Consider the following 16,722-nt stretch of genomic DNA (forward strand, 5'->3'; position numbering starts at 1 on the left):
AACAAATAAAATTAATTATGAAGTCGGTAAAAAATGTTGTCCTTCAATAAAAGGGCTTCAGACTGAAGACTTTTGTCATCCAGGTTTTGGTAGAAAGAGAGAGAGGAGAAAAATAATAAATCATCCAAATGGAAATTACTGAGCTTGTTTTAATTTATTATGTGATTAATTGATTTATTTCTTATTCCGACAGGCCTACTGAACTTAAACCCAACAGATTTACTTTCACAAGTGGAAACTTATGGCTTTTGGTGAAACTCTCCATTTAATATACATATAAAAACCTCTATTCAAAACTGGGTTTACCTGCATTCAGTTGTCAAAAAATTGTTTTTTGCCTGTTGTCTGCCCTTATGCAGAGAGTAAATAGGTCCAGGTCAGCAGCAGCTAGTCTGGCTGACATGTCTGGGCTTCTCAGGAAAACTTCTTTATAAAGCTCTTATAAAAGTTAACAAAATGGATTCAATGGATTCAATTTAAGCATGCAACTTTCTAAAAAGGAGGCCTACCTGCTGGAGGCAATTCACTTAATAACGGCTGTGGTATAGTGAACTCAAAAACACATGTATATCCTCAGTCAAATATGTGTTTGCGTGTGACAGTCTAACTGCCTTTACTTGATAAGTAATTAAAAATCCAGTGCTTCCAAAAATTATTGGAAGATGCCGTGCTTGCATGAAGACGCACTGGAGGGTGTTGTTTTCTGCTAAAAGGTTCAAGGCAAACGTGATGAACTGTGCATGCATGCAATTCAGTCATGCTAACTTGTCTTTGAAAGTTATAAAGAGCACACACAAGAATGAATAAGAAGACAATATTAATACTGCAGGAGAATTTGACTAGCATGTAAATTACAAGAATATAGAAAAAAGTAATGTTTAGCCTTACAAAAATTGAAACAAATCAGAAAGCATAATAAGAAGTGATGTTTTTATTTTACCTATAAAAAAAACCTAATGGAGGAATCCATTATCAGCACTGAAACGTTATCATCTCAAATCTAGAGCATCAACAAACTGGGTGGTCTGGCTTTTGAGCTCTGTTGGCCAGCCTCTATCCACTAACAGATAAAATTTAATGACGTACTTTAAAAGAAGCCTGTAGTTTTCGTTTTAATAGACGAATTTAGAAGGTTTGGCCATGTCTGCAGATATCAACCTACTTAATTAAATTCAACTCAGATTAATCAGGGGTTAGTATCGAAGATCTTCACTTAAAAAAGCGTGATCAATTTTTATTTTCTGGTTTTGACATGTCAGGGGCTTAGCAGAGGTCAGGGCATGTCAGAACCTATTCCGACATGGAGAAATAAAGAATTAAGAGGGATTTTTCCTTTTCCACGTAATCAGAGTAGTTTTATGAACTACTGGTATGAGTTTTATATCAATAGGGTAATATTTGTGGAAAATACATAGATCATGCAGATATTGGCAAATTAATAATTTGCTTTGCCAAAAAATGCATCCCCTCCAAACTTGAAGAAATAAATAACTTACGAGTGAAATAACTTTTTCTACATAATCACATTTGTTCCCTTAACTGCTGGTCTGAGTTTCATATCAATAAGATAATATTTGGGGAAAATAAACAGGGCCTGCATATATTGACAAGCTAATAATTTGCTATGTCAAAAAATGCATGAAATGAAATGAAGAATTAAGAGGACTTTCACCTTTTCTATGTAATGATACCTGTTCTCTGAGCTCCCTCTACAAGTTTCATATCAACAGGACAATAGACAGGGGATGCAAATATTGGCAGGCTCAGAAATTAAAATGCATCCCCCCCCTACATTAATAGACTAGACAGTTAAGGATTATGTAAAATGTTCTACATAATGGGCCTCTGTTTTGAAATGCTTTAAGCTATTATGGTGTTAAAAGAAAATTCGTGGAATTTCAAACCATCTGTGGTCAGACACTGACTGCAAAACATTCGACTCATATGTCTCAACAAAGCTGTAAAAATCGTATTTATTTCAACTAATCTGCGAAATAAAACCCACCGTTTTAGGGCTTACATGGTTAAGGAACGTAATAATGTTACGAATATCTTCAAAAGTTTCCTCTTCGGTCATATTTCAGTCCGTTTTTTCATCAATATGCGAGAGTTTAGAGCAATGCGCGCTCCCGCTACAGGGCATGCAATTCTCGGCAGGCGTGCGTTTCCCGGCATAACGCCTGCATAACACCTGTCTGCCCATTGGAGGAACTCAGGCACGTGCAGAGGGGGAGTGATGGGGGTTAGAGCCCCCGCCCCTTTCATCCTTGATCCCCCTAGTACCTTTTTTGAGTTCTTTTTTCTTTTCAATATTTTCTTTTATTTTATTTTATCTGTATGTCAGAAGGCCTGCATGTGCCCCTCAGCAATAATATTTAGCTAAATATAATAGTTTAGCAAAATAAACTAGTCTGGCTGTTTAATAATGACTCTCAGTTTCTCTGCCTCCATGTTCAGACACCGGTCCATGGTGAGGAGGAGGGGAGTGGATCTGTACCCTCTAACTATCAAATTATGGGCAAGAATATTATTTGATACACTGGTTTGTGAATAAAACGTAGGTCTGACGTTGAAGTTAGAAAAACTGTTTCTGTTTATATTGTCCTTGCAAAAACGTGGGAAAAAACTCCCACCTCACCCCTAAACACAGAAACTCTTCGGCTGCAGAGAAAACTTCTGACTTTACTTTATCATTCTGCTAAATGCCCGGCTTGCTACAGGCAGTCTGAGTCGGTCCCAGTGACAGATATATCATGAGATAGTGGTGTTTATCAAAAATAATACTATCTTACCACTGTCATACTACAATAGTGTAGAATCCAGTTTTGGATGCTGTGTTAGTTTCCTTCTTCAAGGCACAGTATTTTGCATTATTCCAAAAACATTCTCTGAAAATTGACTTTCCTCTAATTCCCATCTCCTTTGACTGTTGTGTACCACTGACTGACAACTTGTTTCAAAATGAAACAAATATGAATGGTAGCTGTAGACTACACAATTATGGAGATGTTTACGCCATATTTGCCCAAAATACTAAAGCCTAAATGTAGGTAACTGAATTGAATAAGAATATTTTAATATTATTCTATGCTTCAAAATTTTTGAAAGCGTCAAATTAATTAGGTGTTTTGGAAGATAGAATTAGTCCTCAGTCCTTTTTACTGGAAAAGTTGGTTGAGTGGAGCTTCAAGGTTTCCAGTGTCATTTATTTATTCTTTATCAGAACAGCACAAACATAATAAATATACAGTACATGTGCGTCTTATTTTACATTAAAAATGTATAGCTCATGGATGCAGATTTGTTGATTACACATAAATACATTCAAAGGCTAAAAAAACCACTATAAATGAATCTGGTCATGCACATGTATATAATATATACAGGAAGATATTTCCTAATAAAACAATGTATTTATTGTTACAGTTATCTTGTTTTGGCTTTTCAAGTGGTGATGAGGAATGAAGTGTTTTCTCATTCAGCAACTAGTAAAGTTTCCCCACCACCTACATATAAAAACATTCTCAAGGAACAGTCCAATGCTAGTGTTATATAGGAAAAATTATGTTTTTCCTAGTTGCCAAAGCAAAATAGCAACAAAACATGGACATTTTATATATATAAACTGCTTCACTTATATCTTTACCCAACCTCTTTCTCCTGCAGCAGCCAAACTCCTGTTTCATTCTACGTCATGTTCTTCCTCCTCGTCCTCTCCAGGCAGCTCTTTCTCTGGGAGCAGACCGTAACTGTTGAGGAAAGTTTCAACGTCGGTTGCAAAGAACTCCTCGTTCATGTGCTGCGTGCAGGACAGGAAGTTCCCTATGAGCTCCCCAGCCTTGTATACCAACAGTGTCGGTAAATACTCATCCGAAAAACGCTCGGCAGCACCGGATGAGACGGCATCAATCTTGCAGAACTTTACAGTGGGGTACTCTGTGGCCAGGCACTCCAGGCAGCTATTGAGCTGCTCGCATCCTTTCACCCCAACCTTGTAAATATGCACAACCACCACTGTGCTGTGATGCTCCTTCTCGATGACTTCAAGGAAGGCCTCGCCACTGTCCAGGTCGTGCACACCTTCAAACTTGGGGCCGAAACTGAGCTTGCTGTGCATCTCTTCCATGCATCGTCTCCTGTATTTCTTCAGACATCCTTCATCCTCCTCCTTGAGCAGTTCATACTCTTGGACACTCATCTAGAAAAGAAGGAGAAATTAAGCATTGGTTAAAAAATAAGCTTTACTTCATTTTCTCTGCTTCTCTGCTCTCATCATCCTCCGTAATCTCAACCACTGAGATCTACATCATGTAGAAATCTCCGTAATGCCCTTCAATATATTGCCGACATGCATTCTTCTTAAAATAACCAGTATACCAAATATTGATTCCAGGCAGTCTTTTGGGATTGTGATTTTGAATATATTGATATTGCAAGTAGGGTTAATATTTTCTATTAAATGCCTGTGAAAAAGTCACACACAGAATGAAATGTCTCTGATGTCCTCAGTAAGTATTTCTCTCCATTAAATAAAAACCTTCCTGTGCTCTCTCGTCTGGTTAAACGATTTGGGTTGTACCTTGCGGTTCAAGTTAGCTCTGGAATCATCTTTTGATTTATTGGGGGACGACATTTGCCTCAGAAGTTCCTTTTTTGCAGGAGGCAAATTGTCCCGGTCCATACTTTCCAACTTGAACCTCCTCCAGTCATTAATGACCCCCTTTGGACCTATGGAGAGAACAAAAAGTTCAGTTCAGTGCACTGACCAGCGTCTACTTCCTTATCTCAGCTATTTACTCGCTCTACTTAATAACAGACAAAAGGGAAATGTAGGAACCAAGCAAATGAAGAAAGCAGTGTTTGTCTAACTAAAGCTTCTTTAGTAAAACACTGATAGCAGGAACAGTTTTATGGTTGAAATATTTCTAAATAAGGTCAAAGTTGTCAAAGACATCAAGGTCAAAATCTGGATGCATTTGATCTAATGTTTGATGGTTTTTTTTGGATGCCCACATTTAATTCTGAGACATTAATATGAGATCTTAATGCAAACTTTTGTTAGAAAAGACCAGAAAGCATAAAAAAGCAGGTTACAAACCCAGTTAAGCTTTGCAACTACACACCTGTGAATTCTTAGAAAATGTAAAGGTCCAGCATTTTTTGTGCTTCTTTTGTCCCGTTGTGATTACATTACAGTTGACTGACTGTTTTTAAGAGACATTAAGTCAGCACTTTTCCATCTCAGTGTTATACGGGTACGTCAACAGCTCAATGTAAAGGGAATATCAGTGACTCTGATGCATGAGAGTGAAGGGTTTCTTGTTAAAAACTTCAATTAATGGAGAACAACTCATACTTCTCTTTTGTAATGAACTCAGCTTAATCTGAAGTAATTTACAGAAAGGATCTTGTCATTTATGCACAGTTTAGCGACATTTAATTTTCATCTGCAAGTACACTGCAAATATGTAAATATGTCTCTGTATTTACCAATATTCTCTCAAAGACTTTTCACACATTAATGACATTATCTCAATATCACAACACAATGTGCTTTTAAATTTAAAATTCAAATCTGCTTCATCTAAATGTCACATTATCAAAGAATCAACACCTAGACTTGAGATTATTTATAACTGGCAGATTTAGGTTTAAAGTAATATTTTAATTTGACTGCCATTTTTCATTTGACTGGAATAAATAATAATGTCGGATAGAAAACCAGTAAGAATCCTAACTTGAATCTGGTAGAGAATTTGGGCTAAAGGGCAATGGCAAGTCGACCTTTCATTCACACAAACTTGGAGCTCACAGACAAAAAAATATGTCAGAAATACCACTGAAAACATCTAAAACTGATGGTTATTATATATGAGTCAAGATTTATTGCTTGGATGCCATAAGGCATTTCTAGTGACAGGAGTATAAATAATTTTAGACATATTGAAGACAGTGACTGGATGAATGGACATAACTTTCTATCTATAGCTGTTAGGGGTGTAAATCACTTTGAGCCAGACTGTTAGTTTAAATATAGGTTTTACATATGGCTTCCCATTGACTCATGTCTGAAAGAGTCTTTTGTGTGGCCTCAGTGTCGAACAAGCTCTTTAGCATTGTTGCAATGTAGAGATAATCTTTTCTTTCCAGGAAATGGACTAATTAATCCAGTGTTACACAAGAAAAAGATTAGACCATCTGTTAAACGGTTCTCTACTCTCCATTGGGTTTCCTTTCACCTGTCTTAATCCTGTGCCATTGTTAGCCAATTTTCTCTTTTGGAACATAATGTTTCAACTGCTTTCCATTAGGTTTTTAGTTAAATCAAAGATCCTTTTCACTTGACCTAACCACAGAAAGTCCAAAGAAGTGTTGTTTTGTCGTTTTCTTTTAATAAATGGCTCATCTGCTCACCTGTATGGGTCACGGTCTCTTCCAAATCAATTACGCGGCCAGACATTGTTGTGGTCTGGTACCTGTACAAAAGAAATGTGATGTTGTTACTTTTCATACTTCATTTTCATACACCGGAGAAAAAACTCTGCAGCTACAAATGTAGAATCACTGAACAAAGCAAATAAAAGAACACAAATCTTTACTTTTAATTAAATTAATGCAGTTTAATCGGATTACAGAACTGCAATGAGATCAGTGTTTTGCTTGCCGTTGGCTCTCAAAGCAGCTGTTTGTGCAAGTATGCATCCAAATCAGATGCAAATTTGTGTTTCGTTTGCCATGCAATGCTGTGTCATTTCTGTGGCATCTCTGTTTAAGCCAGTTGATGGTGTGACTCATTTTAAGCCAATATCTGATTGGATTAGGTGGCCTATTGTGAGTTCTCCATCTCTGCTTGCAGTCACGATGCTGATCTGGTTTAATGATCTTTATGACCATCATCCAGCTCCCAGTTGACTAATGGGGAGCTTTTTCCCACGAGTAGCTGCAGCATTTTCAAATGAAATCACATTTAATTGTTTCAGTACAGAGTTAAACGCCGACAACTAACTTTAGTAAGCATCCCTCTGTCCTCTAATAAAGCACAGAGAGAAGAGGAAATGAAAGAAGGAATTGTTTGTTCTGTCAAGGAGACTGAAAAAATGCACCCAATTTTGCAGCTTTTCATTTGATGCCTTGTGTGGTAACAGCAAAAATACAAAACCGTTTAAACAAATATCCACAAACTTAAGCTGTATGGGGAATAAAAAAGTAATTAAAGAACACTGAGGTGTTATAAATCAACAACAATCTTTAGGTATCGGCATTCTGTTAATTATATTGTATCAATAAAAGCTGTTTATCTTACCTTTCACTGTCAGATAAAGTCCTCCCTTTGCGTCAGCAGTTAATCATGCACTGCTGTTCTCTCTATCACTTGTTGGAGCTATCTGTTGCTGGACCATGTGTGGGTTTTTTTTTGTGTGTGCCTGCGTATGTTGTTTCCAGCCAATGAGATAGGTCTATTGGAGATTTTAAAAAAGACCCAATAGACCAAACAGAAATAGAGCATAGATCCTAAGAGGATTTCACTTCAGGAATTAGAAGCCTCTGCTAGATAAAGGCCCTCACTGTGCACAATGAAGAGGAAGAATGACAAGGTTACACTTTGTAAACCAAAGCAAAACTTCATAACTTTCTCCTTTTAATCAGAGTTGTAATAAAAATTCCCCTTACTTACTGGTGAAAGCAATTTATATTAAAATATAAAGAGGAGAAGCTGCAGTATTGCAGTTCACTGGAACAAACGGCAAGGTGGGAGTTAACTCAAGCAACAGAACAAAATATCCCAGAGATGAACTTTCAAATAAAAGGGATTTTGTCGAAAATTGAAACTTCTTCCAGGCATGAAGCTTCACAGAACATGACCACATGATGCAAGTCTTTCAAAACAACGTTGGCTACGGGCTACGGAAGAACCAATGACGCTGGATCATGTGTTTCACAACCATCTTCAAAACAAATATTCCCATTGTTCACCTCATTCAGACTTTACTTTAAAATAAAAGGTCTAAGTTTAAAGTGTTCTCAAGACAATTTCTAAATACATTTTTTCTGATTTCTGAAAAACATTGACTTTGTTTATCCTAAAGGCTTGAGCCATGGTCACACTTTTTACTATTTCATAGTCTAAAATAACTATAAAAAAAAAAAAATATCAAGAATTTTTTATGTCAAGGACATATGAGCTCAATTCAAGGGTGAATGAAGGGCAACGGTCTACAAGTTAAAACAAAACAGGACATATTTAATAAATTAGAAGACAAGTCCTTATGAGTTGTTTGTTAGACAAAAGTACATTTTGAAAAATAACCATTAAATAGGTATTAAACATAGTTTTCCATTAATTTCTACTTTTAAAAATTAGATGTAATACTTCAATTTAAATATATTTTTATTTACTGTAATCACAATTAACATAAATAAAAGCATTCAAATATTCATCTGTGTGTAATTAATTTATATAACATGCTCCAGTTAATTATAAAGTTCCTGAAATAATTGGAGTTTCTTCCTTGTTCCAATTTTTTAACTGGGTCTGTACATGCATATTTACATACATACTGCCAATATACATACAAAATGCCAAATGATAATTTATTTATAATGGGAATTAAAACCAGAATACAGACAGATCAGTGGAATCAAGAAATCACCCAAACTGAACCTGTCTGACCGCATGAAGTAGGCTAAGAGATATTATATTCAACACTCCTAAATGCATCACACTTCATGGCTCAGTTTGGAAATAAAAATCAAGATAAGAAACAAAGTATCTGTTAAAAATGACACACATGGAAGGGCTGCCAGGAAAAAACTAACCAAAAAAACAAAGAAAGAAAGAAAAACACACAATGCCCTTTCAAAATGAGTGCATCCTGTTACATGTAGTGTGAAACTAGTGGAAAAATAAAGTTTTGATTATGTTGCTGTTCATCTCCTGCAGGTTTCAGATTAAACATGATTAGTTTCAACTTCAGCGCCTCATTTTAGTTACAGTAGGACTGAATGCATTTACACAATTTCATCTGGAAAATTTCCAGACGCAGAAGGAAACCTCAGATAGTCGTCCTTTATGCTTTTGTCTCTCCCTGCATGAGTCATGAAAACTTTCTCTCCGTTTTGAATCACAGCAGTCTTCACATTCAGATCACCTGTCCTGGGAACAGTTCGTGGAACGGCGTTTAATTTTTGTCCTTCGACTCTCTGTCTGTGCCCTGCATTTATTGGCTTAAAGGATTTACTGGACTTTTATGTTCAGGCACACAGGGAATGTATGTCAGGTTGGGTTACTTACCAGATAAGCATCAGTTGCTTAAAATGGAAGTCAGCTGATTCTTTTATTTTTTTAAAAATCTTTTTTTGTTTTAACTATGTGTGCCAGGATCAAATTACCGTACAGCCCTAAATTAGACCTGCCATTCTATCTGCCTGTCAGCCTCATTAAGTCATGATGTACAATAACTAACAGTAATGAAAGATTTTAAAAGGCAGCCAAAATGTGGATTTTGGTGCACATTTAATCAAGTACAAACATTCAACTGCAGAACATTTTTATGAAGTCATATTTCTGAAAATATGTAATACTTTGGCTAATGCATTGCTTTTTTAAACCCAAAAGGAGAATTTTGGTGAATGTCTCTTTAAAAGCAAGTGAACAACAGCCTAAGGAAAAGGAACATTATTTTTTAACAAAAAAATACCCTTGTATTGGGAATATGCCAAATGGAAAAATGGCCACTTATTGTCAAAAGGAACAGAATAAAAATACTAGTCTTAATTTCCTCAAAAATCCAGGAAACAAAAAGACTGTCATGAAGTGTGGTGGTGAGGCAAAGCGCTAGGAGACCCAGGTAAGAGAGATATGGTAGATTTAATAAAGAATAATGCTCCAAAACAGTCCAAATCCCTGGCAGCACTGCTGAGTGGAAGCAGATGCTCAACACAGTTAGCAACAGGGAGCACAAATGGACAAACCGGACACACGGCAGAACAGAAGCCAAAATGAGACGAGGACCCGACAAAGACACAGGTGACACTAAATACACAGAGGGTAATCAAGGAAATGAGACACACCTGGGAAACAATCAAGGGAAGACAGGACAACACGGAGACTCAGAAACCCAGAAAAACTCAAAATAAACACAGAGAGAACTCAAAACCACAGATCACAACAGAGACACAAAGATCTGTGAAAGAAGAAACAATAGATTTATTGCTCCTGTGAAACAAAATAATTTTAGAGGAATCAGCAGTCAGATCACAGAGGTAGTTTATAAGCATAAAGTTTCCCGGGTGATAAAATGTATTATTGTCCAGCAGATTAGTTCTTGCCTTTTAAATGTCAACTATCAGCACAAAACCTCTGCAGATGTCCAAAGATCCCTTCATTATATGAAATCTGAAACCGCTCTTACCAAATGTTTCTCTTGCATGTTTACCCACGATAATGAGCTGCAGCATCAGCAGTGCAATTTAAGCCTTAAGGGTAAAACTCTACTCCCTGCATCAACATTTTGCAAGTGCTATGTTCACTAAAATAATTCATCCTGGTATTGGGAGGAAAGGGTGTTCAAACGTCTGTGTGCAACAGAATAGCAATGCTGATCAGACAGAAATGAGAGTGAAAACTTTAAATTTTTGCTTATATTTGTTTTCATTCTCAGCAGTGACACTTACAGACTGACATTCAGCTCTTTACACATATTTCTGTATTTGGGACGCTGAAAGAAACTTAAGTATCATGACCTACAAGCGTAAGTAAAACTGAGATGTAAAAGTTGTGAAAATTATGATATAATCATTAATCAAAAATAAATTAAAAAATTAACAGTCAAATGTAGTTATATACAGTAAGGGGGATAAAATATTTGATGGTGAGCAGGTTTGGGGGTTTTTATTAAACAAGCAGAATGCTGGTGGTTGTATTTAATTGTCTTATTTTTTGCAGATAGCCCTGTTTGTGAAATTTTTGGTCTTTTAAAACCTAAAACACTAGAGGTCAGTCTTTTACTTTTAGGATTTGTGTTTCTTGGTTACATAAAACATTAACTCTTTATTTAACAATTAACAGCTTCTACAATTTTTTTCATCTTTAGTTAATTGTTCTCACCTTTAAGAAAAAACAGTTTTATCAACCAATTTAGGTGCCAGTCTAATAACATGCTACTGATGTATGCAATGAGATTCCACATATTTAATTTGATTAAGAAAAGGTTAATAATACTTAATTATCATTATTAGTAATGAAGTCCATATATTTTACAGTATCAGTTTCTCCTCATCTTTGTTATGAATCATTTTTATTCTATTACAACAGAATTATTGCAACTTTTTTGCCTGGTTAATCCAATTTAAAGTCCTGTCTACAGTGATCAGCAGGATAAAATGGACCCTGAACTGGTCACTAGTTGCTCAGAGGCCAATACACACATATACACACCCACACACACCTGAGGACAATTAAGGAAACCTGATTAGCTTACACGCAACTCGTTGGCTTTGGGAGGAAGGAAGAAAGAAAAAGAGACAAAATCCTCAAGTGCAATCATTTTTAATTTACTTCACTAACTGACACTCATTATAAATTTTATTATTTCACCTTTATTCTACCAGGAGAATCTCACTGAGATCTACATTTACGTTTGTAAGGATACTGTGGCTAAGATTAGCAGTGGTCAGGGGCGGCGTTTAGGGGGGGGAAGTTAGGACAATTCCAAGGTCCCTGGACCGACAGGGGGGCCCCGCAAAATAGTTTTTTGTTGTTTTTTTCTTTGTTCAAAGAAATAGAAAAAATCTGGGGCCTTGTCGATTACACAATGAATCATATTTCGTTTTTAAAATTGTTTTTAGCAGTAAAAAATAAATGTTACCCCACTCAAATCAAAAAGTACACATCCATATTTTCACTGTCAACCATCTGCAACTGTTGCAGTTGACAGTTGACAACTGTGACAGTGCAACAGTTAGCTACACTGTCAACTAACTGTCAACTAACTTTAGCTAACTGTTGCACTGTCACAGTTCAGTTAGCTACACAGTTAGCTAACTTTGTATCAGCTAGCTACACAGTTAGCTAACTTTGTATCAGCTAGCTACACAGTTAGCTGACTGTGTATCAGCTAGCTACACAGTTAGCTAACTGTGTATCAGCTAGCTACACAGTTAGCTACGTAACTATGTAGTTAAGCTAACTGTGTACAGACTACACAGCTAACAGTACAGACTGCGGTTTGCCTCCATTTTACTAGCATTTAATTCAATGACACGCTTGTTAGCATCAATCCAGTGAGTCTATAGGTATTTCTCTGTGTCTTTGCTCTTTTTCCAATTACACGACAAAAACAATATATTTATTACTGACAGAATTTCAAACAATCTTTATATAATGATAATAAAAACAGCTTTCTGTCCGGACAGGAGCCAGTCCAAACAGTTTTACACATTCTTGAGTCTACACACAACATTGGTAATTGCTAACATAAGATACTAAATATTATTTAAAATGTCAATATTGTAACTGTTTTGTCTTTTATCTAAAATGTTAGAAAACGGTTTTTGCAGCATCTTTCCATGACCTTATGTCACCTTTGGTCTTAAAATAATTAATTAAAACAAAGGCAGGAAGGGTAAAAACTGTAAATAAGTCTCAGTAGATCAAAGATTTGTTAAAAAATGACTTTTGAGATAATTTAGGACAATAAAATAATCTCTTCTTGCAATGAGATCAGCGAGTTTTGCTCAGGTTCACTGACTGAACTTCACATTTGTGCGTTCTTTATGACGCACTAACACCACTGTGTACCTGTTTAGTTTATAAATATAGATTTACGTCTGCCAGCAGGTTCCACCTTAACAGAGTCTACAGAAAACATCAGGTGAGAATAAAAAAAGATCTGTTACCTTTAAAATGTTTAAGTTGTTCTTAAACATTTAAGAATATTAAACATATTATTTAATATTCTTAAATATTTTTAAATATTGTAGTATCAGTTACTACTAATACAAGTAGTAGCTGGTGTAATGCATGCTTCTATGACTAATAAATATTTCTTGCAGGATATCCTTTGTATGTGTAATTGGAAATGTGGCATTTCAAACATGCCTTTTATAGTTTTTGCTGTAATGTTTCTTTACATCAAAGTGTTTCTCACAAAGGACAGAGAGGCAGAAAAGAAACATGACGTAAAGGTGTGGAATGTAAATAGCACACATTACTATGTTATGAATGTAAGCCTGGAAGATTTACATGTACATATCTTTCTCTCCATTTCTCCCACATGCTGTGTTTTAGGTCAGTTAAATACGCCATTTGTTTTTCTTATACACCTCAGGTAACTGGATCGTGTACATTCCTTGGATACGGTTGGAGAGCTAAAAAAAGCACCACCTATTCCTGTTTCTATTGATCACGCACTTGAAAATGGAAACCTGGGCGAAAGGCATAAGTCATTTGTCAACAATGCCATTATGTTCCACGGAAGTTTATTCAAGCTTCAGATGCGACAATGAGATAACAATCAAGGACTGAGGGCAGGTGCAACTCAGTCATAAGTTTACATCTACGCAACACTGACATGAATGTGCATTTTTAGTTATTTCTTAATCATTTTCTTCACATTTCTTACATTTTTTTTAAAACAGAGATTGCCAGTTAAAAAAGAAGTATAGTTTAATGAATAAAGATCTCCTATCAGGTATCTATGTCAAGTAGCAGTTATCTGAAACTGTCTCAAAGGTGTGTACAGCCCTTATGTTAATGCTGCCAACGCCTGATTTGGATGGTTCAATGGGAGAAGGACCTGAAAAGCAGCTATGGAGAAACTTGTGCAGACAGGGGCTCACCTCTATCTTAAATGCTAGATTTAGGTGAGCTTGGTCACTGGCTTCCAACACAAATCCGCTTGATTCTCATCTCTCTTCACTGTTCCATCTGGAATTTCTCCCAGTGAAGTAGAATTTCAACCAGGTTAATCAGCGAACAGAAAGAGAAGATGTGAATAATAATTTTAGTTTTCTGCACTTTTTAGAACTGTAGTCCGCCTGTAGTTTTAGGAATGGCAGCAGAGGAAGTAAACGCAGCTGTTCAGTTCATGTTCCAAATATTGAAATATCATTACCAGCCGCCTTGTTCCGTTTGTAACTTCTGTCTTCGCTGGCTGTTTTTAGTGCAGGTTATTTCCGATAAGCTGCATAGCATCAAACCAGTACAGATCGTATGTCACAGACGAATGTTAGCAACTGGGTCAAAAGTAAAACTTATACCGAGTCCACACCTCCAGCAAATGATCGTTTCTCAAAATCCAAGCGTCAGAACCCTCAGTACAAAACAAACCGTAATACAGAGGCTAAATTTAGACTACCATTCAGCTTTTTGCATCAGCATTAGTTTATCTTATGTAAGTTACATAAACATAATTCCAGTGTTTCACCTCTTTGTTTTACATGTAGCATGGAGGCCATTCCTCCACACTAGTGTGCTAAACTACAGGGTTTTTGGCATCTATCATTACCTGGGTCTGATGAATATACATCATTGATGATGAATCGGGGTGCTGTTCTCTTTGAATAAGGTAGTCCTCATTTAAAAAATATATTGTATGTCTTGTTTTATTTTTTTTAACAGTGTGATTGTTTCATGGAGTGTGATGCAGTTATGGAAAGCTTTTTGGAAAAAAAAAATGAAATGAAAAAAAATACAGTTGATCCCTGGGAATTAAGTTGGACAACTGACAGAGATAGTTTGTTTTAAGACTGTCATTGAGCTGAAAAGGGACATAATGTCAACTTCTAGCAGATTTTCTTTATTTCAAACTGCGTGTTTCTGTTGCTGGAAAACAATCTATATATATTTAATCTGTTGGCCCTCTCTTCAAATATCACCACAAGCTGCTGCTGATCATCATACGATGCATCTTAATTAATCATTAACTTTTTGTCATGTCACTGTAAATATATTTCATGTTAGTTTTACCACCCAAAGGATATATAACTTGATTTCATCTTGTCAGTCAGTAACTGTAACCTCCACACCCCCTCCCAGAAGTTTTCAGAAAATAATTCCCTGAGCAAGCGAAACAAGACGACTTTTTCTTGTCAGAACTGGAAGGCTTCATTTAATTTGGTTGCATTCCCTGGAAGCTTTAAAGTTTAGAACAACAACTGTCAACGGGGTTGAGGTGAAGAAGGAAAGTTCATTTTCTGTGTGATTTTGACATCAGTGATCTGTCTGAACACCAAGTTGTGTTCTGTGTCCCTAACCCTAACCCTAAACAGGTCAAAATTATGTTTGTGGGATTGCCTCTCCAACAATCCTGTTGAAAATGGATAGACTTTGTTTAAAAGAAAAGCCTGCAGCAAGAAAACAGATTTTTAAAATGAAAAAAAAATCCTGAAAAGAAGAGTGATTTAATGTTCAACCAGACTAATACAATGACCTTGATGATGACGAAAAGTCTGTGGTCGAGGTGCATGATGCGAAGAAACTTTTAACTAAATATTTCTGAGGGTGCAAGTATATATTTTACCCTGAATCCATATTTTTTCTTTTTGCATTAGAGAATATCTATCTTAAAACAACAAACTATAAATATTAATATAATTACTATGGTTTATTAGTATAATAGTATAATAGACTAGAACCTGCCGTTCCAACGAAAGGATCTTAATGATTCTCAGAAAAGCTTTTTTCCCCCCTATTTATACCTTGGAAAAATAGTTTAAATGCATCATTATCCCCTAAATAAATGCAGCATTTATGTCTGTGTTTTACAGTATTTAAAGCCTAATTTCTAAAGAGTAAATCAAACATTTTCTTCATGACAAAATTGTTAATTAGCATGAAGGATTAGCAACATAAACTCTTCGATAAGGTAAACTGCCTTTGGACTGCATGCATCATGCATGCCAAAATTTCTGAGCTTAGTCTGCAAAACAGAAGACATTTCTGTAACTTTCCTCTGTTCTGACCCAGGCCTAAGTGGAGTTTTCCTTTTCAGTCATTCTTGGAACCAAGAACTTCCACTATTATGACATCTGCTAGCGATTACGTTGTCAGGGTAAGAGTCCAGACATGCTCTTTCACATAGCCAAAGTAAATACACGTTTGTTCCTCTCAATGGGGAAGTTTCATTTCCTGGTCACTCGCCACATTTTAAGCCAACCCTGAAGAATGCCTCCTGGAGCCTCCTACTGAATTTTCTGGCTCTGCTCTGTGATGAGTTTTGAAGTCATTTAATGGAAATTATAAAGGTGATTCCCGTCAGAGGTCTGTTTTTTTCCTTTGACTTTCTTTCCCAGCAGTGCTGTAAAGTAGAGGTCAGAATATGCTGTGCAATGAAACAACGGCTTCTCTTTCAAACTTGGAGAGATACACCTTGACCTGATTTCCCCAAATACTGGTAGTTTCTGCAGTTTCTTGCCTGCAGAAACTGGTAATTTGTGCAAGTCTACACAGGTGTTAAATTATGCTTACGGCTAAAATTCCTTCCTGTAAATTTCTTTAAAGTTCAAAATGGCATCAGTTCATCACTTTTTTTATTCTTTGAAAAGCACAAATGACAAAGTCCTATTGACTGAAATTACCATTTGAACAAAAGCAGAAAATAAGTATCACTCATATTTTTATATCTGCTACTTTACGTCCCAGTGTTTTTCCGCCCTGGTCCTCAGGGCCACTGTCCTGCATATTTCAGGTGTTTCCGTTTGCCACACACCCAATTTTCATGA

The 16,722-nt window shown here is 36.2% G+C and overlaps 1 protein-coding gene across 1 annotated transcript; it reads right to left on the reverse strand.

The window, feature by feature from the left end:
- Positions 1-3,277: 3,277 nt before the first annotated feature.
- Positions 3,278-7,406, reverse strand: pdcb (phosducin b). Its single transcript, XM_044129645.1, has 4 exons — positions 7,304-7,406; positions 6,415-6,476; positions 4,580-4,728; positions 3,278-4,198 (listed from the first exon to the last, which is right to left on the reverse strand). The coding sequence occupies exons 2-4, from the start codon at positions 6,458-6,460 to the stop codon at positions 3,683-3,685; spliced, it is 711 nt and encodes a 236-aa protein (XP_043985580.1). The 5' UTR covers positions 6,461-6,476; positions 7,304-7,406; the 3' UTR covers positions 3,278-3,682.
- Positions 7,407-16,722: the final 9,316 nt, after the last annotated feature.

This window comes from Gambusia affinis, linkage group LG10, assembly GCF_019740435.1.
Source record: "Gambusia affinis linkage group LG10, SWU_Gaff_1.0, whole genome shotgun sequence".
NCBI classification, from domain to species: Eukaryota; Metazoa; Chordata; class Actinopteri; order Cyprinodontiformes; family Poeciliidae; genus Gambusia; species Gambusia affinis.